Genomic DNA, 26,242 nt, shown 5'->3' on the forward strand with positions numbered 1-26,242 from the left:
ATAAACATATTTATATTCTCTGAATCTGGGTGGGGCTGGTTAAGAAGTCCTTTGGCAAGGCCTTCCACCCAGGACTCCACAGGTAGTGTTAAAGTTAAAATACGAGTGGGCGGCATCTTGCTATAGTGATAAAAACAAACAAACAAACAGATGGTAAAAGACAAAAAATACAACTGGCTCTGAATTTCAACCAGTCCATTTACGATACATTTCTCAAATTTGTCAAACGAGCAAAAGATGATGTGAAAGTTGAAAATGGTGCTCCACTGTACATCCCTGTATTCTTCTCTCTCTCTAATTATTCCTACTGGTAATTGCTTTTTCTTCTGGGACTTATTTCTGGCCAGGTCAAGGCATCTTCATTGCACACATTGACGACGGTAAAATCACAGGTCACACGTTGTTTCTAAATGGCTCACACTTCTGTTTACAATTTTAACATCTTCTAGTCCAGATAATATAGAAGCACAATATCACTCGTTTTACCATACAGTCTGGAGATTGTGAGAGGTTCCCTGTGACGATGTTGGATTGTTGGAGTTATTTTGGTTTACAATGACGTGAGTGGCAGTCCATAGAACCGCAGCAACCGATATCTGTCTTCCTTTCGTGAATAAATGGAGAAACAGTATCAAGTCTGGACCCTGAACTCCTGGTGTAGATTGCATGAAGTGTGATAGCTGTTAACCATGTGGTAGTGTAGACCCTGGTCTCCTGTTGTCATGGTAGTGGATTAGATTAAGACAATAGTCTCGACTCTGGCGCGTTCCGATGGATCGGGGGTCATTCGAGGGCTGCCATTGTTGTTGGTCCTGCGAATGCTGCCCGTTCCGTGGCACAGCGCCCCCTGTAGTCATGCCATAGTCGTGGGTGACTGGCTCATCTGCACCCTCATGGACTGGATATTACTGAGGATCTTCTTCTGGTGGCCTGCCAGGGTCACTCCTATTCTCAGCAAGTCCCTGGAGAGACAGCGGCAGAGAGAAAGGAAATTGAAAAGCAAGAACATATTTTGAAGCAATAGATGAAAGGCTTTCCATCACATTGAAGATGGAATGGATCATTTGAGTATGAAGCGATTATACCAGCAAAAAATGGCTACCATTTTCTGCTGCATTTAAAGTCCTCACATCACTATATATGAAAGGGCAGTTTCAGGCTGGGAGGCTAGTGGCAATGAACAGCAAACACAAATTTACAAAATTAATTCTATCACTTGAGAGAAGACTTAGTAATGCATGTTGCTTTGCATTGCAAAGAGACTGCATAAATGCCACCAAGCCTTGGGCATACATTTTTAATAACAAAAAAATGTTAGAATGATTTTACATTTTCACATAAATTTGTAGACCAAGCAACATTGTTAATTAAAATAAATGGAGTGCAATATTTGTGTCTTTTGGAACCACATGAACGAGAAATGCTGTCGTGAACTATGCTTTGAAATCCTCCATATCAACAGCAGCGAATAAATGCGCCTCTTAAAGCTGTGTATTTAAAGGATTTACATCCTTATCCATTTTGGTAAGTTGCTCATAGAAAATCCTTAATTATTAGATAGTAGCCATAATACTTGAGGAGCACAGATGGAAATTATTTTTAACCACAATGACTATGTTATTTTCTGCTATAATGAGTTGCATTTTTATGAAATGCCCATACAGGCTGTAATTCGATGCAATCAAAGACTTGAGTCACTGGGCACATTCATGCTAAAAATACACGCACTTGACGTCGAGTCATTTTACACAAGTGTGCCCATCAAGTGCCATATGGGTTTGGGTCTTCATTTGCACACGAGCAGGTGAACTCACTCTGAGGTCATTTGAGCCACCAGCTGCAGGGAGGTAAAGCCTGAGTTGAGGAAGTTGTCTCTGTACTGGCCCATCTTAATGGCAGCGAGCCAGTCCTCGACTGAGCTGAAGGTGTTGAAGTCAGGTATGGATCTGTCCAACAGTGGCTGAGAAGGCCTGGAGGAGGGAGGGAGAAGGAGGAGGGGTAAGAGGAGGTAAGTACGGAGCAGGGCTTTGATGCAATATTAAGCAAGATAGATTTTAAGAGAAGGAGAGAAACTGTGGTTATGGCGTTTGCGTGGGTGTTTGTGAGAGGATGCAAGATGGAGGAGACTGTGTGCATGTGTGTGTACTGTGTGAATATTGGCTTTGCTAAGCGTTCTAACCCCTTCATTTTTCACTACATTTTAGTGTTATCTCTCTATTTGGCTACCTACCAATCTCTCTATATATTAAAATGTCTTCAAAGAGCAACATACATAAAGAAAACTTCCACTCCTTGGTGTGAATGCAAATGCTGCAACGAGCAAAAACAAACACACCACTCACTGGCCGACACTATCCCTACAGTGAAGGATGCTATGCCGACGCTTTTCACTGTCAGATATTAGGAAACTGGTCACAATTAAAGAAACAGCAAACTGAGCTAAACACAGGAGGGACCTTGAAGAAAAACAAACTCCGCTGCACAAACTCAAACTCACAGGGGGGCAAAAGTTCACCTTTCAACATGGCAGCAGCACAAAGCACACAGCCAAAACAAGTGGCTTCGGGACAAGTCTCTGAATGACCCTCAGTGGCCCAGCCAAAGCCTGGAACTTGGAACGGAAAATCTGTGGAGAAACCTGAAGCTCGCAGTTCACAGAGAGTCCACATCCAATCTGGCCGAACTTGATAGGATGTTCAAGGAAGGGTGGAAGAAATTGTCCAAAACACGGTGTGCAGAACTGGCAAAATCGTGCCCAATAGGATTCAAAACAAAGACCAGTGGTGCCTCTACAAAATAACAAATAAACATTCTGAATGAAAATGAGATATTTCTTGTGTTTTTATTTTACCTCTGGAGGCATTACGTTTCTGGACTGTGTCCATCCATCTGTCTGTCCCATTCTAGTGAACACGGTATCTCACAAATGCGTGAATTTGACACAAATTCTCACTTGGACTAAAGGATGAACTAATTCGATTTTGGAGGCCAAAGGTCAAAGTCACTGTGACCTTTTGTCTGTTCCATTCCTGTAAAAGTGAACGCCTTGATAGATTTTTTTCAGATTTGGCACAGACATCCACCTGGACTCAAGGGAGTACTTAATAAATTTGATGGTCGGAGGTCAAGGTCACTGTGACCTCGCAAAATATGTTTTTGGCTGTAACTCAAGAATTCATACGCTAATTAACCTTTCGCTAGTTTGACATGTCAGAGTAAGCATGGAGCCCATACTGTAACTAATTGCACTCCCTTTTTTTTGGAAAAATGAAACAGTGATTCCAGAGAGAAGCAGACAGAGGGGTCTACAGTCTGTGTTTGAAGGATATATCCAGGATGTCAAACTGACTCAGCAGCAACAACAGGTTAAAAAGACAAAGATAGTTAGAAGCTAAAGCCGAACTATAGGCTATAGATCACAGTGTAAAAGTGAACCACCACATCACTGCTGATCGCCACACAAGACAATGAATATAAAGGGAAACTTTGCTGATATTGAACCAGCTGTGTGGCATCACAGTGTGTGCAGAGTTTGGCTTCGCCCCCGTGCCGCTGCCAGCATGTGGACCTCCGCCATCGGACGGGCGGGGAGCTCCAGGGGAAGTCAAACAACATTCGTCTACGCACAATGCGATGACACACAGCTGGTTGAATTATCAGAATTGGTGACACTAATCTTGAAACTATGCTGATTGTATGGATCCTCTGTGCTGCTGAGTTGAACATGTGTGAGAGAAGTATCCCCACGTTTTAGAATGTGTAGCTGCTTTGCAGCAACATCCCTATTTAAGGCATTGTGTCTATGACTTTTTCCTCTGGTAGTCCACCACAAGCTTATTGGAAATTTATGACTGGAATCATACATGTCAATATAGTGATAATTTGGACAGACATGGATATGAGCTGCACCTTTACTGGTTGACAGTGTCATACAACTGCAAGGCAATGTTTCTATTTTTTCTAAAAACATGTTTTTGCTTTATCATTGTGAGTAAAAAACATTTATTTAACACTACAGAATGCGGAAAAATGAACTTTCCAAAGCCAGTGTAGGGGTGTGGATGGGTGGGAGAGTTATAAGTAGCAGGAAAAAAAGATCCTGGAGAGGAAAAGTTCAGGTTTGATGCAATCAGTGGTAATATATTCATGTTTATTTTATGAGAGGATAAAAAGTAAGCATGTGCGTGCTGGATAGTTTGTGCAGAAAGCATGTGTAAATACTGTGTAAACAAATGTGCAAAGCATATTTGTATATACTTAATGTCCACTTCAGGGTGAATGCATGTGTCATGCTGATGAGAAAACGCTTTTACTCACACTGCAGGGATGTTGGCTACAGCTTTGAGGCTGGTGGGGTTACGGATCATCTTGTCCAGGGTGCTGACGATGTCAGTGAAGCGGGGTCGTACGTTTCGGTCCTTCTGCCAACAGTCCAGCATCAGCTGGTGCAGGGCACTGGGGCAGTCCATAGGCGGGGGCAGACGGTAGTCCTGTTCAATGGCGTTAATCACCTGGGGGAGGAGGGGTGAGAAGGGGAAGCTCAGGTTATATTATTTACAGTACTCTACACAGTAATTACGACTAATTGCTGTCAGTTACAGTGTTTTTCTACCAGCTGGCTGGTTGTCAATAATATACTTCATTATAAATAAAATACTAATTTGAGTTTGCAGGGACTAATGACATTAAGTAAATCCACTCTGTAATCCTGACACGCTCATCCCTGCCTCAACAACACCCCCACCAGTGCACCACCACCTCCACCCCCATACATGCAGACACACACTCCCTCTGGTCACTCAAGAGACAGTTAGCATTCAGGCTGATGTGCCCTTCCTCTTGACTCCAGCCAATCACATGTCACTCCTGGAGGACAGAGCAAGGAAAGAGACAGAGAGGAGAGCAGAGGCAGTGTCACAGTGGAAAGAAGTCGCTGGGGAATGGGCAGATTGCATATAATTAACACTGTGAAGCACAGCCACTTGACACACGTCTCTTAAAGGCTGCACAGGCTATTCTGGCCTTGTTAGAGAGAAGCAACGACTAGTTTCAGGGTAGTCAGAGTTGGAGTGAAGTGTTTCGTAAGAGTTGAATGAAGTTCGGCTGGAACTTGAGGCGAAATTGGAGACTTAGACTTTGAAGTGGAGTACCTATAATTCAATGACCATCCCTTGCACTCCACACACTGCTTTCTCATAAATATACAAACAATAAAGTCAAAATAAATATAGCAAAAATGCTTAAGCTGTGCAGCTATTTCTTAGACACCACAAAGAGTAAAGATCATCCAGATTGCTGCACTGCACACTGACAGACCTAGCCCTCACCCATATCCATATATCCATACTGTCTGTAGATGTAATCTTTTCTTAAAAATGCATAGTTGCGAGATAAGGGTCTGGTGTGAAATCAAGTGTAAAAGATACTATCATTAAAAATTAGAGGCTGCTCTGTAGGTTGCCAACTTCACCCCGGAGCTGAGTGCAACTCAGCACAATCTTGACAAATGGTGCATATGGAGAAGTGGTTGTGTGTATGTGTATGTTTTTTTAAGTGTGTATGTGTGCGTGGACCGAGCAGCCGGACATGCTGAGCAGTGCCAGTCCTCTTCTCTGCATTAGTCCCACCAGGCAGTGTTTGCTGCTGGCCCACTGTGGCAACATCTGCTGGGTTGGATGGTCCTTGTGGAGCGGGGTCCATAGAGGCCTGATGGTTGGCTAGTTGTCTCACTTAGGGAGCTTAGGGAGAGAGACCTCACACTATGGGACTACGTCCAATGGCTGTGCGTGTTTGTGTTGGTGCCTGTGTGTTTGTGGGAGTGTGCGTGTGGACCTTATCCAAACGGACATGGGGAACAAAGCAGAGCTCTCAGCAATCATTCATTGCTCTCAAAAGCTGGCCAGGAAGGAAAGAGGATAGTGTGAGACTGTGTCCATAATAAGTCTGCTTTCAAAGTCAGAGTCAAGGACATCTTCAGTGATGATGCTACGAGATGGGGGCTGATAAAAATGTGTGATTTATTACAGCTTCCTCTCTTATGAGTTATCCTTGATTGTGTATCTATGGGGTGAAGAGACAGTATAACCACATCTGTACGGAAATGGCCGTCCTATTAATGAGGCACTTTATTCAGATTCAAACTTGTTTTTACTGCATGGAAGTTTATAAAAGTGATAACACTCAACTTAAATGTTCCTTTTTATTATCTTTCTTAAAGATCTTATGAAACGGACACTTTAACTCCCTGGAAAACTGCTACTTCACAGAAAAAGTTTCATCTTCAGTGTTGACGTAATGCTGTACTAGTGGGTGTAACGACAGAGTCACACATTATTTGACAATTAAACCTTTCAGCCTGTCCCATCAAATAAAACTGCTCACTGTCTAATTTTCAGCCCCAACGTCCTGTTTCAAAAGGAAGTACATCGCATTAAGAAGATAATGATACAATTTCATGGGTCTTTGATGTTTCTAAATAAACACTTACATCCTGATTGGACATGTCCCAATAAGGCCTCTCTCCAAATGACATCACTTCCCACATGACGATGCCGTAGCTCCACACATCACTGGCCGAGGTGAACTTCCTGTAAGCGATAGCCTCTGGTGCTGTCCACCTCACTGGGATCTTCCCACCCTGAGGAAAGGAGAAAGGAACAAAAGGGGCAGAAGGTGAAATGAAAGAAATGTCCAAGTCCCAGAAGTCCCAGATTGCTATTTATCAGTTTATCAGTTTAGATTGTTTCGGTGCGAGTTGCTGTGTTGGAGATATCAGCCGTAGAGATGTCTGCCTTCTCTTGAACATAATGGAACTAGATGGCACTCGGCTTGTGGTGCTCCAAGCACCAAAAAATACATTTGAAAAACTCAACAGCAATGTCTCTTTCCAGAAATCATGTCCGCTTACTCAAGATAATCCACAGAGCTTGTTGTGAGCAGTTTTATGGAGGAACTACTTTCTTTCTACAGAACTACACCTGGCAACTGTATCACTGCGCAGAAGGAAGCGTGCATCTACTGCTAGCTAGTCTCTATATACTGAATGTAGAGTCTGTAGGCAAACCCCGGAGATCTTGCCTCTGGAAGAAGAGCGGAAGAGCCCTGGTTTCCGGTTGTAGGCTGTTTGTAGTCCGTGTGATATTGACCAATCACATTTGAGCCAGCTGCAGTTGTTGCCAGGTTAAACGCTCCGTGCGGTGAACTAATGAGGCGGAATATAATTGGCGTCATTGCAAACTCTGAATCCATCGCAATGGTTCAGCATATTTACTTATATATAAACAGAAGTCGGAAACAGAAATTCACCTCCTCCGCCCAAATCAAACCGGAATGCCAAAAAATCGGGGGTCTGCCCCCAGAGGCTGTATCAGCCGAGTACAGCCGAGGGGTTCCGAGAATGACTGCTAGCTAACATAGCACCACTAAGCATTACAGCTCAGCTAAGGAGGACACCAATAATGTTCACATCTCGCACTGTCATGAGCACAAGCCTTTGATCCATGAGTAGGTGCATGCTTCCTTCTGCATGGTGATACTGTTGGTGAGTGTAATTCGGTAGGAACAAAATAGTTCCTACATGAAACTAAGAGGTATCATGGCAAGATACCAAGGCCTGTGGATTATCAGTCGATATCTCAGACACCCACAAACTCACACCAGAACAATATAGACTGATGAATAACACTACAGGTAAGAGGAAAAATATGTATTTTTGATTTTGGTGAACTGTGCCTTTAAAGCAAACAATGGCCCTGAACACCACCGCACTTGCCTCCACTGTCCTACTCTAACTCTTTATCCCTCAATCCACCTGGTATCAATCCACCAGCAGCCAAATATATACAAGATCTGCCTCTGTCTCAGCAGCAGCTCTCAACAGCGTTCGCCCTTCACACATCGACCAACATTACATTTAGCGGATCCTCTCTCACAGCCGTGTTTGAATAAAGGAAGATAGGCCTAGGCTTCTGCTCGTACATCGAGCGTGTCTGCCTGTAATTGGACTACCTGGGCCTCAGGCATGCCATGCGCCCTGTTGACTGAAATTGACAGCTGCTTGCTTAAAATTCCATACACACATACATAGACACAGTTGGGAACATATGCACAGGCACAGGCATAGACGATTGTGCGTGCACGCCCACGCACACAAACACCCACAGCACCTCCCCTTATATCCGAGTTGAGCTCGCCACCAGTTTAATAATGCCAATTAGCTGAACCTGAGCATTTGCAGATAAGCCTCTGTTGGAAACAAACCCAAACCCAGAGAGCAACCTACACAGACCACCCTGTTTCCTGCTCGCTCTGTGAGCGCAGGAGAGAGTGAGAGGAATCAGAGGGAGAGGGGGAAGGAAGTGGAGAAGGAGACAAAGAGGGAAACGAGAGATTAGTGAGGAGAATGAGAGACAGAAAATGGTTCTTCTGGGGTGTTTCCATACTGCGGCGGATGTTTGAAACGCTGGACAGGAATAATCATATACAGGTTTATATGCATGAATTCCTTCATGCGGGCATTTGTACACACTTGTGTAGGTGTTACAGGTCAGTGCTGCGTGGCACTGCAGAGGTGGAGAGGCTGAGCTCATTAATGAGCACCTCTTTAGGGTTTTACCTTTGAGAGGTTCCTGACCCTGAAAAGAGATTTAACATCTGACCCTGAACGGAGCCTGCTGTCAGGACGCGCTGCAAGACGCAGAGGCAACACTCAGTTCTCACCAGCCGGCGGAGAAAAAGACATGAAGGGTTGAAGGAATTAGGCAATGGTGCGGTGTGCGGTTGTGTGACAGACAGAGAAAATGAGAGAACAAGAAAGAAATAAGGAGAGGAAGAGATCAATAGTTGAATAAAGGCTATCTAAGCCCCAGCGACTTCAGTGCTTTTCTCATATCTCAGACTAGTTCATATCTGAATCGTTTCATCTAAACTAAGACCCCAAGACACTTTCTCTTGCCCTTTCTTTTGTCTGAGGGCAAATGGAGCTACGCAGATACAAGCCAAATATCTTCCCTAGGAAAAAATAAAAGGGCCAATCCCCTTCTCTTCATCTGTCTCTTTGTCAGGGGCAATGCTTCAAGTCAATTATTTTGTTTGGACGAACATACATAAGATGAAAAACGAAGAAATAAATGCAGAATACCGTGAAAAACAGCTGCTCCGAGCAAAACAGCATCTATTACAGCCTGTCTTTATCATTACTTGCTTGCTCCCTCCCTCGCTCTGTACATCTGGTCTCATGCCCCGGGACCCTGTTGGGAATATGAGCTGAGTGTCGCTGGAATGGCCTGAGCAAAGACACGGGCTTCACAAGAAGCTCCCCGTGCGCCTCCAATGAGACAGACTTTAGTAATAACATTTCCAAGGCGGGTGAGTCAGAGGCAGCTATGCAAACCCTTAGTAATTACTGCTTTGGGCCAGTGATAGCTCTGCCAAAATCCTGCTTTAATAACATGAAGTGCTGAACAGCTCATGCATACAGGGAAGACGGCAAAACATAATAAAAAGCATTGGTGCTTTTTTCCCCCAGTAAAAAGAGTGTTAGTACCACGGGGAATGAGTTGGGGGGTAGCAGAAGTGATGATGGGAATTAAAACAGACCTAATGTCAACACAAAAGCAGGAGTGCTTTGTGAAGCCTCGAAGCATGGGGAGAGCTCTTTGGATATGCTATATTGTGCTGGCTACTGAAAAAGGAACAAGCTGTTTTCTGTTTGCCTTGAAGTGAAATATCGCCCCTGAAACAGAATCCACACACTCCTATCATCTCGGACAGTTAACACAGAACTTGTGTAGATGAGCCAGAATGCTGCACGGCCGCTGCAGCTGCAGAACTTCTCGGCCTTGAGAGGAGTAATCTGTAATGATATCAAGTGATACTTCGCAGAACTCCCTTGATAATAAATAAAGTGGGTGACGTACAGGGCCTGATTCTCCAGAGATACTGGATGGGTCTATTTTCTGGTTGATAAATGCTGGCGCTGTGAAGAACAAGCGAGTGGCCATGAGGGCGTGAAATTCCGAAATAAATGTGTCACCAAGATACCTTACCATCTGCAGTGGTGCAACCGGGGGGCCATGGCCACTCTGATACAACTGCTAGTCCCCCTCACACAGAAAATAACTGCAGGCTTACATTACTATCTTTAAAAGGCTGTGGTGTGCTCATTTTTTTTTAAGCCGGCAAAGGTAATGGTATCTTGTGAAACTCCACAACCTAAGGCATCTATTGGTACCAACCATGTCAGCATAGCTTGTCACGAAGGGGGCTAAATAATGCTCTAAATCTAGCCTAAATTATCACAAAGGAGCAATCGGCACAGCCATTTTTAAAGGGGTCCCTTGAAGTCTAACCTCAAGATATCTGAATGAAAATGGATTCTTTGGGTACCCAAGAGACTCCTGCTTTGAAGCCCTGAGTTCGGCATTTCAGCCGTCGACATCTTGTTTTTTTGGGAACCAGAAGTGACCATATTTGAATGAGAGGTTGGAGCTGTAAAGTTGGGATCTGACTCACAGACAGCCTGTCAGTCAAAGTGGCATTGAAGCCTTTATAAAATGTAAAGAGTTCTCCAGGGATTGACTCACTTCTGGAACGAGCCTCAAGTGGCCTTTCAAAGAACTGCAGTTTTTGGCACTTTCAGGGTGGCATCAATTTTCAGCCTTGAAGGTTACCGCTTGGTGCCAAACCCATGGTTTTCATTGTCCCTATCTTGCCACCTCTGTGAAAAATGACTGTGGGCACCACTGACCATATGGTGTCAAAAATATTCTCCATTTTCCACACTTGATGACATTGGCAATTTTTTTCTTTGTCTAAATATCCACGTCATGCTTATGGACACATATCCAGCCTTGTTTTCACACAGAATTCCCCTCTATAAGAGCAGACACCGGAGTGTGCTGTCACCCTAATGTCACCAGAATGAGATTACAGAACTGGTTTCACCTGGTTGTGACCGCCTGTGACAGGTGGCGACCACTTGTGACAGCCAGCGACACTTCTGGAGTGTGACTGTAACAGAGATGTGCAGGGACTGTCAGGTTAAGAGGTATCATGGCGAGACGAGTGTGTTCCTGTGACAGCCAGGTCTGAAAAGATGAAGGATAAACATGTGCTGGCCAGGTAATGTGTGTACTTACTGGTGTCTGTTATGGTCTCTTGGCCCAATAATGTGTGTGTGTGTGTGTGTGTGTGTGTGTGTGTGTAGACACTGTTCCACGTAGCAAGGATGTGAAACACCTGTCATGTCTTTGCAGTGGCTTGAGCTATCCATCTACCAATGTGCCAGATGCCGTCATGTAGACTGTCACTGACATGCCGCTGCAGAATGAAGTAAAATCTGGAGCAAATATACCTGTCAGAGTACAATGAATAGGCATCACTAACATGCAGCAATGTCCCTGATAAACTTCCTGTAATTGAAAAAATAAGAGTCCAGTGTTTGGTCTTGTTTTTCAGAGTTTTCACTTCACAGAAGCTATTTAGAGCTTCCAAATAAACTTTCTCCTCCATCTGGAAGACAAATATGTAGATCTTCCTCTCCCTGTCCTCTTTCTCTTCCCCGTTCCCTCTTCTCCTTTCCTTTACTCCCCCAACTTCAGTTATCCATTTCCAAACAATACACACTCAAATGGACTTGAGCACATTTACTTAGGCTGGGGAGAGTGCTCCATCAACATCCTTTTAATGAAATCCTGAGAGCAACGATCTGCCCTGGATGTCTGCCCAAACAGAATGGGAAAGAGACTGAGAGAGATGGAGAGAAAGGCCGGGAGAGGAAGAGTGATATGTCGAGATGGGGAGAAAAAATAGCACTAGAAAAAAAAGGGGGGTGGGGGTTGGTGACAGTGATGTTGGTTTCTCAGACACCCATGGGAATGTCTGGTGGAGAGAAAGACACAGGTCTTTCACCACATATACAATGGAGTCATGCAAAAACTTGAGGGAAGCATTCGTCAAAGTTTTGTTTTTGTGTTCCAGAGATGCCAAACAGTCTCGCATTAGGGTGGGAACTCTTTGAGGCTCTTTGTTTTTAGATTTGATTAACAAACAAATTCTGAAAACTGTCTATACAGCGTGGGAGATAACAGAAGGGAATGAAAAAATACCATACACCCAGAATAAGCCCGCATAATTGCTCTACTTCTGAAAAACTGAAACTGTGATCAAGATTAAAAAACGCGTGCTTCATATCGCCGAGATCCTTCTGTCTGTAGCATTCTGATCCCATTTCAAAAATAATTGCCGTGAGGAACTGAAATCCAGTCAGGTTACAGTAGAAATGACAGAACAATACAACAAGAAGGAAACACACAGTGTACTATTTTTATAATGTGTTTCATTTATCCTTAATTATTCAGAGAGCGTGCCACCAGTGCACTGCATTCCAATAATCCTTTTATCTATACGGTAATAAAGCTACTGGGAACTCAATGAAGTTAATTTGTAATTTAATAGTTTTACATGTCTCCTATGGCACCAATAAACTGTTCAATACCTCCTTACCATTTAAGGACTCTTTATTGTCTGCCTCAACTGTTGCTAAGAATTCTGCATGGTAAATCTGCCACAATTATATATTATAATTATGTGCAAACTCTAGATTTCACCTTAAAAATGCACGTTTCTTAAGACTTTTCTTAAGAAATATTTCTTAAAAGATGGGGCCCGACTGTCGGCATACTAACACAGTGAAATGATCGCAATTCGCCGACATATTTTACAGTATTTATGTATCTCTATTTCCCCTACTTGTCTCACCTCTTGATGCATATACATACACTCATGCCACTGTATACACACCCAACTCCCCTCCCACAGCTTTGTGTTTTTTCTTTGATTTTTTTTTGTCCAACACATTCCTTTTTCCTAATTTACACCTTTTGTATTATTTATTTCAAAATGAATTCTTTAAGCTGGATGTGTTTGGTTTATTTTAATTTATTGTTGTTTGCCTGTAAGTCACTTGGCACAGCTGTAAAAAATAGAAAAAAAAAAGGCATGGAAATTTGGAAAAGTCGCTGGAATTTAAATAAAAACTAATTTGAAAAAAAATGCATGTCATTATGTAAACCGTATTATATGCAGACAGTATTTTTCTTTCATGAAATGAACTAGAGCTACAGAAACGCTGACAGGCAAGTGAGGAAAAAAAAAGTCTGATCTCAATTGTTTTCTCACCTAGGTTAATGAAAAGGTTTCGCCAGAATCATTTTTCTAAATGACTCGTTTTTCATCTGTGGAAACAGGTGGGAAAATAAAGATTTGGCAGGAGAAAAAATATTTTTTGTGAGGATCATTTTTAATAATCATTTCGACCACAAGAGGCTGAAGCCCACCACCTCATGTTTTAAATAAGACTTAAAGCATTTATGGGGCGTCGGTGGCTTAGTGGATAGAGCAGGCGCCCCATATACTCCATGTCACTCCCTCTCTCTCTCTCCCCCCTTCACGCTAGACTGTCCTATTGATTAAAGGCAAAATGCCCCAAAAAATATCTTTAAAAAAAGACTAAAAGCATTTATGTTTTCTTCCAGGTCAGATTTACACTCGAAACACAAGGTACATACATTGGGTACTGGCATGTGAAAAAATTGTCACCTGCCAAAAACTTCCAAAAACGATCCTGGCAAAACTTTCTTCACCTTGTTTTTTTTTTTTTTGTTTTTTTTTACGGTATAGGATTTTCCATCATTACTCATGACCCACTAGAAGTCTGTGGAGGTGTATTTATCTGCAGTGACTCTGCCCTCTGCCTCTCTATATTTTCTTCTTATTTTGCTGTGCTCGGGACATGTCTTGGTGCAGTATAATTGCCACCAGGTACCAGACCGTAAGCAGCACGCGTTCAAGAGGAGGCTATAAAAATCTCTGGCACGGTGCTGCAAAAACAAACAAACAAACAAACAAACAAAAAAACAATAAAAACAACGCAAATATAGCAAGGAAGAACACCAAGCAGACAAAGCTTGATCCAAAGCAAGAGCGAATCTGGGGTTGGCTTTTACAAACAGTTGCCGACAACTCCAGCATATTTACCTTTCAGGAACTTTATTTAATCCAGTTTGATTCAATTTTATTTATAAAGCCCAGTATCACAAATCACAGTTTGCCTCAGAGGGCTTTACAGCATACGACATCCCTCTGTCCTTGGACCCTCGCAGCAGATATGGGAAACCCCCCCCCCCCCCCCAGAAAAACTTTAATGTTGAATAAAAATGGTAGAAACCTCAGGAAGAGCAAGTGAGAAAGGATCCCTCTTCCAGGACAAAAAGATTATACTGGCAAAACTTTTTTTTTTCACCTGTTCTTAAGCTATAAAAAGGAGAGAAAACAATGTAAATCAGATTTACAAAATGTATCACCAGATTTTTTTCTTACTTGCCTCTCAAGGCTTCAGCACAAACTAGTACACCAAACATATTTTACTGCTAAAGCTACAGCTTTGGGCAAACATTAACGATGAACAGCTTGTTGACATTACTAACTGAATTCGTTAATCTCCATCTCCATGCCTAAAACACACACTCATTGAACACACACAGGCCTTGTTATGCCGTTCATTGACTTATTTTGAGTCAGTCTGGTGGAGCTCCTTCAGACTAACCATGTGAATTTGTTTTTGGGTGACATCTTGAGATCATTTGCAATATTTTTGTCTGTCTTTATTTGATTTGCATATAATAGAAATGACCATATGTTCCATCTAGACGTCTCAACTGTAGTGGTTTTTATGGTGCTTTTTTGTGAGATGTTTCATGCAGTGCACAATTGGGTAAACTTTGTACCAAACTTTCAGTATTTTCTGTCTTTTCATTATTTACCCCATTAACTACCCCTCTTTCCCAACATCATTAGCACCTCACTGTGTTAAACAATTAAACAGATATTTCGGCTGCTTCAGGGAAACCTCACCAATAGTCCTCAACATCTCTGGCATCTGCTAGCACCATCAAATTAAACAAAGCAAGTACCAAGAACCATGCTAATATCAGACAGTGACCTTGGCCCCATGATTCCTTCACAGGATGCGGGCAATAGGCAATTACATTTTTGATGGTCTTATCAAAGTGGAGCACCACCTGAGTAGGCGTTGTTTTTCCTGTAATGATGAGGCTAATACTGTTCCTGTGTTCTTGAAGCCACTGCGAAGGCAGCTGTGAAGGCAACTTTAATGAGAACAATATGAAAAAAGCAATAGCCATGTCAGCGCTTTTGTTCTAAAAATCTTAAGAAGCTTTTTTGGAAGTTACTGCTTTGGTTTAACAACAAATTAAATCTCCCTTTGGTGACACCGCAGTCTGCAGTATAGTATTCATATGAGGACACAGGCTCCCCAACAAAGAAGGTATCTCTTTCACTGATTTAGTTGTACACAAACCACTTCATTGTGAATCCTGTTCAGATGCAAATGCAGTCCAACAGCCACAGATGGCGAATCAATGCCCACCTTATACTGACTCTGGCAAACACGACAGAAGGTATAAATCAAGGTGGAGTGCTTTGGATGGTTGCTCCCTCTTTGATGCAGGGACCAGGTATGGATCATGTTACTTTCTTTCTTGTTTTTCAGAACCTACACCTCCTCCATATTCATATCCATTTTCATTCCTGGATATTTTTCTGCTGCTACATTTACCCCAAGCCTGAGCAAATTAAACTCTACAATCTGAATAAAATTAGCCCGGAAACATCTTAATTAGTTTCAAATACAACACCAAGAGATTAAAAAAAAAAAAAAAAAATCAGGGTAGGGTAGCGTGTTTAGGATTTCGCTGCAATTAATGAATGAGCGTGACTGGGGTTCAGTGCCCACTAGCAGTGCCGCCAGCTTGGCAGAACTCTCAGATGGGAAGCCAGATGGGTATCATACTTGGTCACTGTAGTGGTGACTCATATTTTTGGGGAATGGGGAAGTGGAGGAACTGTGCAGCACAACATTAAACTATCTACTTCCTGTCTATGTCAAAGTAAGTACCTGGCATTTGTATGTACCTGTATGTGTATATACTACCCCAGCAAAAAGCAAGGGGAGTTGGAAACGACAGGGTAAGTGCCAACAATTACAATTACATATCATGTATGCAAGAGACTTGATGATGATCTAGACCAAACCAGTTGTCAACGCATACCTTTGGACATGTCTGCCCTAGACTGTTTTCCAACACAGCTGATTATAGCTGCAAACCACAGCTAGTGAGAGTGGGACAAAGCATAAATGTGAACTTGTGTTGTTCCAATACAAGGCCTGAGATATAAGAGCATTTGATTTGGAACAACAGCAATCTATGCGTACGCACAGGTTGTATTTGCATTTAAATAATAGCCTACAACGAACCTAGAAATATAAAGGAAGAATGACTGACTGCTGTGCGTTATCACAGAGATTATGTCTTCCCTTTACCTAAATAAAGAAATCAAGATAAAAAGCTCCTGATCCTAAAATGTTTTCAATATAACAAAGAGTGAAGCACATGTCCATTTCTGACAATACTGTAGTGTGAAATTGCCATGTGGTGTGGTGCGAACTGGACAACAAATGTGAGATCTGTATTTACAGCTGGTCATTTTATAATGCAAGCACTATGAGCGGCTCTGTGGAGACAACTGATGACTTACTGAGTCTTTGTGCATATATTCCTTTGTGAATTAACCCACTGTTTGACTGATATTGACGGTGATAATGGGGAGATGATGTGGGTGTGTCCTGTTATGTTTGATGTATGGACATGGCCAACAGTGAGATGAGCTGTGGGCATCATGCTGCAGCGACAGTGCCTCAAGAAAGTCATGGAAAAAGCCACAGAGGATTTGCTGCTTTATAGACAGTACTGTTGCTCATCTAAAAGGGAACTACAACCTTTTTCAAATTCATACATGTGATTTATATGGTCAAAGACAGTCCAGGAATATTAATGAACATGAACAACTCTTTTCCACATCCAAAAACTAGATTGCTAAAACTCCAATTTGTGATGTCATCAAGTGTAATGTATGAAACTGCTCCAAAGATGCTCTCGATGACACTGAGAGCACCCAGAAGATTGTTCCCAGTATATGGCTGCATTTTCTGTTTTAGATCTGAGAACACTACAATGGAATAAGAAAACAATCATTTTGAAGGTTTACAAAATCAATCTCCTATTCATTGTCTTTTTTAGACTACTTTTATGGCTTTCTTTGCCTTTACGAGATAGCACAGGTTTAACATGAGAGGGGATAACATACAGCAAAGAGCTGCAGGTCAGAATGAAATCCACAGCTGCTGCGGCAAGGACACAGCCGTTGTACATGGAGCGCCTGCTCCACCAGGTGAACTACTGGGTGCCCCACATTTCACTGTCTATTTACTGAATCACAATGTCTGTTTACAATAACTTCTGGGTAGAAAACCCTGTGTCACGTATAAAAAAAATCAAATGGTGCCACGCAAACACTGCCTTAATTAGGTTGTTTTTAGCCACGTAAAAAGTCCCACCTTTAAAAAAATCCCATCAGTTTAAGCCTACACTATATTTAGAATATTTTCAGCACTTTGCCTTGGGAACTGAAGCTGTTATCTCAAATCCACCGGACTCCTTTGACAAAAGCAGTAATTTTAGTTGGCAGAACATTAGAGTTGCTGGTCTACCGCTGCCTCAATTGGTTAGTGCAGTGGTTCCAAAGTGGTGGGTCATGGTCCAAAAGTCGGTCACAGGGCCATTCTGCATGGACCGAAAGTGACTTGCAAACGTCTAAAGTATGTAGAAAACACACTTTATTTTGAAATACACTGAATTTCCAGCTCAGAGCTTTTATTCTGAAGTGCCATTTCCTGCTGTAGAGTGAGTGAGCAACGGATTGCCACTTGACTTGACTAGCTCCATGACATGTATTAAACTGTGTGGACCTTGAACTAATGGCAAAGGAGAAATCTGGACCCCATGGCTGGACCAGTTGGGAACCACTGGGTTAGTGTGTAAGGCAATGCAGAGAAAGTACTCCAAATACAGCATACATGGTTACTGATGATATTTTTGGTGGCTAAAATGCATTTGAAGCAGTGTTCTTTTTATTTGATGACTTGTTTAAACGATTGAGTGTGCTGAAAACCACAAAAGGATACCTGTAGCCTACGCAAGAGAAATCCCTGAGCAGAAAATTGCATATTTGCAATGTCCGACAACAATGTCCGAAGGGTTGTCCCATTTCAAAGTGGAAGTTTTCGACCACTACCCACTGTAACACTGTTCTGAGGGCAAAGTGACACTTGAAAATGAGGGGTGGGGATAAAAATGTGAGATGAGACTGGGCCTTTCTTTTCTGGTTTCTGCCTTTGAGAGGCACTAGCTCATGTTCACAAATACTGATTGAGCGTTCCCTAGGCCATGGGACTAACATTCTGGAGTTCGACATTCAATGTCTACATAGGGCTGTACCCAAATATTCGGATATTCAAATATTTGTTTCTATGGGTAGGTATTCATTATGAAAATTTGGTATTCGATATTCATTTTTTTATTTACTTTTTTTTTTTTTTAAATATATTTTTTTGGTGCTAAACGTAGTCTTTTTGTTGTTGGTAAATGTAGGTTATCAATAAAAATCAAAACTTTTAAATTGCATTGTTAAAAATGTGAAAATATAGTATAGCCTACCAACAGAGCTTGTGTGCACGGCACGCTTGAGCGCATCCGTCTGAAGTTTTACCACTTTATCACTATTCCCTCTAACTTGTAGCTGTTTTTTCGTTATCTTTTGAATTTAATATGAATTATGGAACCGTTTTGTCAACGTTTGTTTCCCCCGTTTTGTACAATAAATTCTTGTTTAAAGTTTCAAGTTTCTTTTGGAGTGTGTGACATAAGTGTGTTTTGAAAACGACCGCGGACTGTCACCTGCTCAACGCATCAGTACCTTCAGATGCCATGACAGTAATAGCCAATAATGTCAAAATATCATTTACAGACCGATTTAACAGACGATCACTGCTGCCCGACCTGCAGGTCCATTTGCAGGTCCCGCGGGTTACGGGTCGACCCGCGCATCATTACTCAGCTCAGTCTATAAAGGCTGTACACACAACAGTAAGGCTATAGACATTATATTCTACATGTCTAAATGTGTATTTTAAATCATGTGTTTGCACACAAATGTGATGTGTCAGAAAGTCCCTTTGTTTGCTCTTGGCCAAGTCCATATAGACTTGTTCCCATTTCACTTCTTGTTTACTCAGAGACTCTGTCCCCTTAACTTGCAGTGCATAAATATTTCACTACAAGTTGAATAGACAAGCCAAAAAAGTGCATGGGCCTGAAGCCAGAGAGAGAGGGGGAGAAAGGATGCAAATAGAAAACAGACAAATGACAGAAACAACAGCGTGGTCCACATAGTGTGAGCAGTGGAGCGGAGCTGAGAGAATGTCACTCAGGTCACAGGGATTTGACGGATGAGCTTTGTTACTGGCTCTGTGTGACCTCGCCTTTCAACCCCTCTCAGCCTCAATGACACAAACAAACAAACACACACACACCTACGTACACATACACTGAGAGCGTTACCTTGGGGACATATATGTGTATGCCCAGGAACACAAACACAGGCTTCTAACCACACATACATGCCCACTCAGTCACAATGTACAGAACACATCGCGTGACATGCAAGGCAATGACAGCCTTTCCACATCGTCAGCTGAGGGACAAGCAGAAATTCCTGACCCGTACCTGCCCATGGCTCTGTGGGCCTGAAACCTCGATAGAAAGGGTAACACCACTTGTCTAAGCTGTTATGGACTTGACACACTATTCTCACACACTGGATTTTGGGAACATATCCACACACACACACTCCCTATCGACTCCTATCACTCGCTTATCTTTGCCTCAAACCTCAGTGACCATGCCAAAATCTCTGACTCTCACTCACCCATGAACACAAAACACAATAAAACATATGACCCATCACCGCCGTAAACAGTCTGACGCATCATTCGTCACAGCTGCACTGAGTATGCCGTTCTGATGCGGCGTTGTGTTGCTCCGGGAAAAAAACCCTTGAAACGAGAAAGAAGTGGACAGCTGAAGAAAAAGTAAAGATAGATAGATGGTTGCATGGATGGATGGCTCCTTAGACAGATGGATTGGTGAATAATGAGAGTATTGTCGAAGTCTTCCCGGTTCGCCAGGTGTTCGATAATCAATCCTCTTCTTTGTCAGGTAAGAAGGGTCTCTCACATCTCACCTGGACTTGTGATAATGCTCCTATGGGCTACTTCTTAAACCATGCAACCATGTATATGTAGTCAGACGCTGATGCAAATACAAATGCAAGAAAGCCACAGCCGCAATGAAACACACAGTCTTTAAAGTCTTTAAATTAATTAGCACACCATCACCTTAGCAAGACCAGTGCAGTCCAAGTATTGTCCTGTGAGCCTAATTAATCACGACTTTGGTTAGCAGCCAACAGAGCGGCAGGACAGCCCCCTTCTGTCTGAAACCTCCACAACATTGCTCCGGAGTGAACCCACATCCAGGGTTAACACAATTACCAGCATGTCCCCCTAACCATACATCCAGCATCACACCACAGGCACTGTAATTGGTGTGCCTCGAATTGCAGGGAAAAATTAGAAAAGCAGTAGAGGGAAAGGGGTGATTAATTTGCAGGAGGAGGAGGTCGATGGCGATGTAAATCACTGCATGTCAGCGCAATTTAATTTCCTGGATTCCCTCGGCCTTGTCTGCCACGCCAGCCTTGCTCGCTGATTGGTTAGCGTCAGGTCATAGCTGAAGAAGTCAAGGAGTGAAGGGCACAGTGCATAGCTTAATTACAGCACAGGACCCTGTGTGGACCCCCACTTCCCCCCATGCTTGTTTGCATGTCCCCATGAAAACAGGGGGTGAGGGATTAGGAGGACAAGTGACATGAAAGTCTGTGACAACATCAGCTAAGTCTTTATGAGCCAGCTGATCACATTCAGTTCTGTTTAAGACTTTAGCAGGCATATTGACGGACTCTCATTATGCGTTATGAATAAAACTGCTCTCTTGATTTGGAAGGAACAAAAATAGTTATGGCACTGAAGATTTCATCTGCTTATGATAATAAGGCAGCACTCAGTATGAAAGTGAAGCGCAGCCAAAGCTTTGATGTGCTTGTTTTAAAATCTCTATCAGTAAACAACACACCATCAAAAAACCCGAGTGTGTTACCATCAAAACAGCTCCCCAGGTTCAAACTTCAAACCTCACCTGCTCTATTGACTCTCCAGATAATGCCCTCAAGGAGACTTTGTTTGCATTAAACAACATCAAAATGCCGACTGCAATCTATAAACCAATCCCCACCTTTTACACCCCGTTTTATTAGCAAGCTCAGCGGCGCAGACAACAGAGATGCTGCTCCTCTTTGTTGCTAAATAAGACCCATTCAGCAAGGTTTACCCAGTGGGGTCAAGCATACAAAGCAAGCTATTCCTGGGGAGCAATTAGCTCTCAGCCACACCAATGTGAGGTCATGCCTCCTCTGGCCCTTTTGACACTGTCTGTTCACACCTGGGTTACCATCTTCTGCCAATCGTTTACACTATACGCTCTGCATGTGTGTTTGTGCATAAAGCTAAAGTAATAATTCTAAAAGAAAGGAATTTCTACCTGAGATCAGCCACAAAGGAGAAAATAACATAGAGTAAAGTACATTGTGTGTTTTATTTCTTCACCTAGATAAAAACTAATTATTTTGAGAACTGTATTTTTATACCTGGGTAGCACTGACTCACGGGCTATTTGACTGTGTGCTTTTGATCTTATGTGTTGAAAAACCTCTTATCCTTTTAAAGCATAATATAACCATATTTATTCAAGCTATATACAGTGCTACAGTGTTTACAATCAGAGAGAGCTGATGAGGTGAGAAGGGTTTAGCTTCAGAGCTCCAGGCTGGGGCCCACCGCCTTCATCTGACTCTTTCCAGCCCCCATCTTGGTAAAGGAAGTGAAATATGTAAGCCAGAGATGATCATTAGGATAAGATAGGATGTGTTTATTAGTTTGCCACATGGCCTCCACCAATAACACAAAGGTTAACAAAACATCCTTAATATGTTGATATAACTGTAACTAGGCCTGCCCCATAATCATCGACTAAATGTTAGTCGACCAGACACGTAATTAATTTCATTGGTTGCTTAGTCACAAAAAAAAACACAAAAAAACCCCCAAACAAACAAAAAAAACAAACATGAAACTCTATTAGGAGCTGCACCTTGTCATAATACATCAAAACCTATATGACTGGACCATGTGGGAATTTAATTTGAAAGGACAGACACAGGAAGTGGCCACGCTCAGCAGTCAGCTTGGCTGGTACCTGCGGTTATTCCACAGGCTAGTTAATAACATGTCGGGCAGGAAATCCAAAGTGTGGGATCATTTTGAGAAGGTGAAGGACGAACCCAAGGTGATATGTAAACTCATCTTCATTGGTCGACTACAAACATGACGTATCATCTGAAACATGGAAGTAGCTACATGCCCATTAGCCCACAGCGTCATTGACAGGCGGCTCGCTCAGTGTGTGACGTGCACTTGTAGATAAAATATAGGCCTATATTAATGAAGGTTCATTAGTACGGTTTTGTATTTCTCTGTAATGTAGCACAGTGTTAACAATGTTACTGATACTATTCTTTCTCACACCTTCAACTCAAACCATTGTGTTGCCCCACCCAAAATATACAATTTAATAATTAAATTAATATCGTAAACATGCGGGCGACTGGTCGACTAATGGCCCTAAATGACGACTACTGGTCGACTAGGACAATTCTAAGTCGGGGGCAGCCCTAGCTACGAGCTAGCTATGCTAATGTCATATACGGTAATGTTAGCTTATGTTAACAAACTATAAGGTTAGTAGCTATGCAAGTTATTTGCTGCTTAGCATCACTTTAACTTACTTTATAAGTGTTGTGTGCAATGTATTAAATAGAAGCACAGTAGGCTGCTTTATTTATTAATGCTGAGCGTGGTAAAACAATACACTGCACAATATAATACAGTAGTATGTAAACATTATTAATTGATAAGGAAGCGCAATAAACACATGTGATTTTCCACCATGGGTCCTAGTGATGGAGATGGGTCCCAGTGTCAGAGGTGGGCCTGAGCCTGGAGCTCTGCAGCAGAATGCTATTGCACAAGGTGGTTTTATGAAACAAGTTAAAACCTCCACTCCAAAAAACTCTACCTTTAGGTTAAATAATGTAGAACCATGCTGTTTATCTGCTATTGACCAGCTTTGCTTGCAGAGGACCTTACGATATACAAAATGCATATAGCACCACACATAAAACACTGGCTGCAAAACAAGCTAATTTGCACCAAAGTCTTAAAGCAGAGTCAATAAGGTGATACCAGACACATGCACATGGGCTCACACACATCCACCCACACAGACGCACACATGCATGCCTGTGCATGTACACATCATCGCTACAGACATACACACACTGACACTCAAATAAAAACACACGCACAAACTCAGGCATGCCTGGAGTCCTAATGACCTGCGCCGTGTGTTTGCGAGGGTGTAAGAGTGTGTTTTGAATTAGGAAGAGGAGAGGCAGAAGATGAACTAACGATGGCTGCTAATAATTACAGATCTGTAGTGTGGAGGAGTTAATGAGGAGCCAAAGCCTCCCATGATGCCCCAGTAATAATGAATGAGGAGTGAGGGAGAGGAGGGAGGGAGGGAGAGGGGGTGGTAGCTGTCAGTTTGAGAGGCTGCAATGCCCTTTGGTTTCTCTGCACTCTGGGCATGTCAACGAGAGAGGAGCCTTCCCAGAGGAGGCTTGTCTCCACACTAATGAAGATGTGACAGACCTCCGGTCCGTGACTTGCAGAGTATAGGAAAGAGGAGGAAGGAGGATGAGGAAGAGAGACAGCTCATATAAAATGAGAGGCACTGAAAAGGTGAAAGGTTGCCAAGTCCTTCAAAAAGAATGAGACAGTGTCGTATAGAGGCAAAACTCATAGGTGATGGTTTTTTGGGGTGATTCGATTGCTGCATATGTCAATAAAACATTGACTTGACATTTTAAGGATACATTACATGCAGATAAATCATAGATGAGTAAAATAGATAATGTTAGGCACTCAAGCAAAAATAAAACCTTCCAAGTACTCACTAGAGAGCTGGTGTAGCTGGGATCAGAGGTGTCATCCTGTAGGTAGCGTGACAGGCCAAAGTCAGACACTTTACACACCAGGTTGCTGTTGACCAGAATGTTTCGTGCAGCCAGGTCACGGTGGACGTAGTTCATCTCTGAGAGATATTTCATCCCAGCTGAGATCCCACGCATCATCCCTACCAACTGGATCACCGTGAACTGTCCATCGTTTTGCTAGAGGATGGAGAGAAAACAAATATAAACGGTTATTTAGATATTATCTTTGGCACAATTAACACAGATGAGAATAGCTGGAGGATCGAGAGGTGTCAGAAAATGCGAATATTACAGCTTTTTAATGATAATGAGCTAATTATGTTGGTTCTCCTCTGAATCATAGATGCTGTGTTGGCAAAAAATTCCACCCTTGAATGTTGATATTTTAAATACAGACATTCTGAATCAGATTTTCTTCAAGGAATTATCAGTGCAAAAATAAATGACATGTTTGTGCTATTTATTTAATGTTTTATACAGACAAAATGTAGTCTTGATGTCCTCAGGAAGACTGCCCAATGGGACTCCAAAATTATAAAGACCTTGTAGCAATCATTATTACCACAGCCAGAGGGTATATCCACATAAAGTGGCAATGGGACGAGGTGTGTTGTCAGGCCTGGCATGTACATAAGAATCTAGCAGGCTCGTCTACCTGCCTTTCTTATCTATTTGAGATTGGAGCAGCCTATTTTCAAAGCAAGTAATTATGTTCCCTTATTTCAGAGCAGGTTTTTTTTTTCCCTGCCCTTCGCTTTTAATAATTTGTTGTTTACACTGTGCTATTACAAACTAATATCCTGAGCTCTTTTTGGCCTTTCTAATCCTCTTGAAAAAACACTTCAATCCCCATGGTGAACGAAGAATCCAAAAACGTAGAAGATTCTTGATGAGTTCAAGTCATAGGCATCTGTGTTTAACAACAGCAAGTCTCACCTGTCCAGTCATGTGATCAGTACCGTCCCAGAAAGACGGCCCTTTCCGAAGAGGAACTGAACTAACAGTAAAACCTATCAATGTTCTCTGTTCGCCAGACTCCACTGACAAAAGCACTAATTTTACCTTGCTGAAGACAGGAGCTGCCGTTCCACTGCTGCCTCTACTGGTAGTTTGTGTTATTGTGTTACTTTGGCGAATCCAAAACAATCCTTTACAACACGAAAGTCACACAATAACACAAACTAACTAACTGATCGAGGCAGTGGTAGACCAGCACTTCTAGTGGTCAGCGATGTAAAATTACTGCTTTTGTCAATGAAGTCTGGCTTTGAAGACAGCATAACAAGTTCCACTTTTAGTTCAGCTCCCCATCGGAAAGGGCTGTTAAGGAAGTACTGAGCATACAAGTTGTGTAAGAGTTTGTAATATCCCAAGGAAAAGTACACTTGTATTAGATAAGCAAAATGGATTCCTGAAGCCAGTCTTGCTCATTGCAGGTGTTAGAGCATTGTTCAGTTCGGGCATGAGGGCATCCATCTCTTCAACATCCACGCATGGTGCACCTACCCCTGTGCGAATGCTCTGAAGAGCAAGCTTTGAACCCCCAAAACACAGTAACAAATAAGAGGGTAAGGGAGATCGATGGAAACACAAGTCGGATGTGGCGGTTAGCAAAGCCAACTTCAAAGAGCCCCTTTAAACCCACCCTAGATCAAAGTGGAATAGAACACCAATCCATGAGATTGAAGGAGGAAAAAAGCGAGTTGAATATTGATTAAGCTGTATGTCCGTTCAATCCTGACTATAAAAGAAAGAGTGAAGAGTCCATTAAAAGCTTCAGGCATTAATAGAGAAATTAAAGGCTGATAGAGCTTGCTGGTGGAAATTTTCAAATTAAGAATGATTGAAATCGTGTTCATTGTCGTGAAACATATTCTCTGTTGGCACAAGATAGGTTTAGAAGGCCCATTATAATTTGTATTAGGAGTAATTCTTAGCATGGACTCCTTTTCGGGGACTGTTTAACAATTAATTTCCAATTAGCTCCTAAGTTCCATTATGCACGGTTTCTATTCAGCTCCTGAATATGATTTTT

General features: G+C 42.3%; 1 protein-coding gene across 3 annotated transcripts in view; it reads right to left on the reverse strand.

Moving 5' to 3' along the window:
- Positions 1-362: 362 nt before the first annotated feature.
- ephb1 (EPH receptor B1) overlaps positions 363-26,242 on the reverse strand; it is a 209,336-nt gene continuing 183,456 nt past the window's right edge. For all 3 annotated transcript variants that reach the window (XM_078173315.1, XM_078173314.1, XM_078173316.1), the window contains exons 12-16: positions 24,169-24,384; positions 6,488-6,637; positions 4,318-4,511; positions 1,815-1,970; positions 363-962 (exon numbers count right to left, since the gene is read on the reverse strand). In XM_078173315.1, coding sequence (XP_078029441.1) covers positions 854-962; positions 1,815-1,970; positions 4,318-4,511; positions 6,488-6,637; positions 24,169-24,384 — 825 coding nt within the window. In that variant the 3' untranslated portion in view covers positions 363-853. The remainder of the gene's footprint in view (positions 963-1,814; positions 1,971-4,317; positions 4,512-6,487; positions 6,638-24,168; positions 24,385-26,242) is intronic.

Source organism: Epinephelus lanceolatus, chromosome 12 (assembly GCF_041903045.1).
Source record: "Epinephelus lanceolatus isolate andai-2023 chromosome 12, ASM4190304v1, whole genome shotgun sequence".
Lineage (NCBI taxonomy): Eukaryota > Metazoa > Chordata > Actinopteri > Perciformes > Serranidae > Epinephelus > Epinephelus lanceolatus.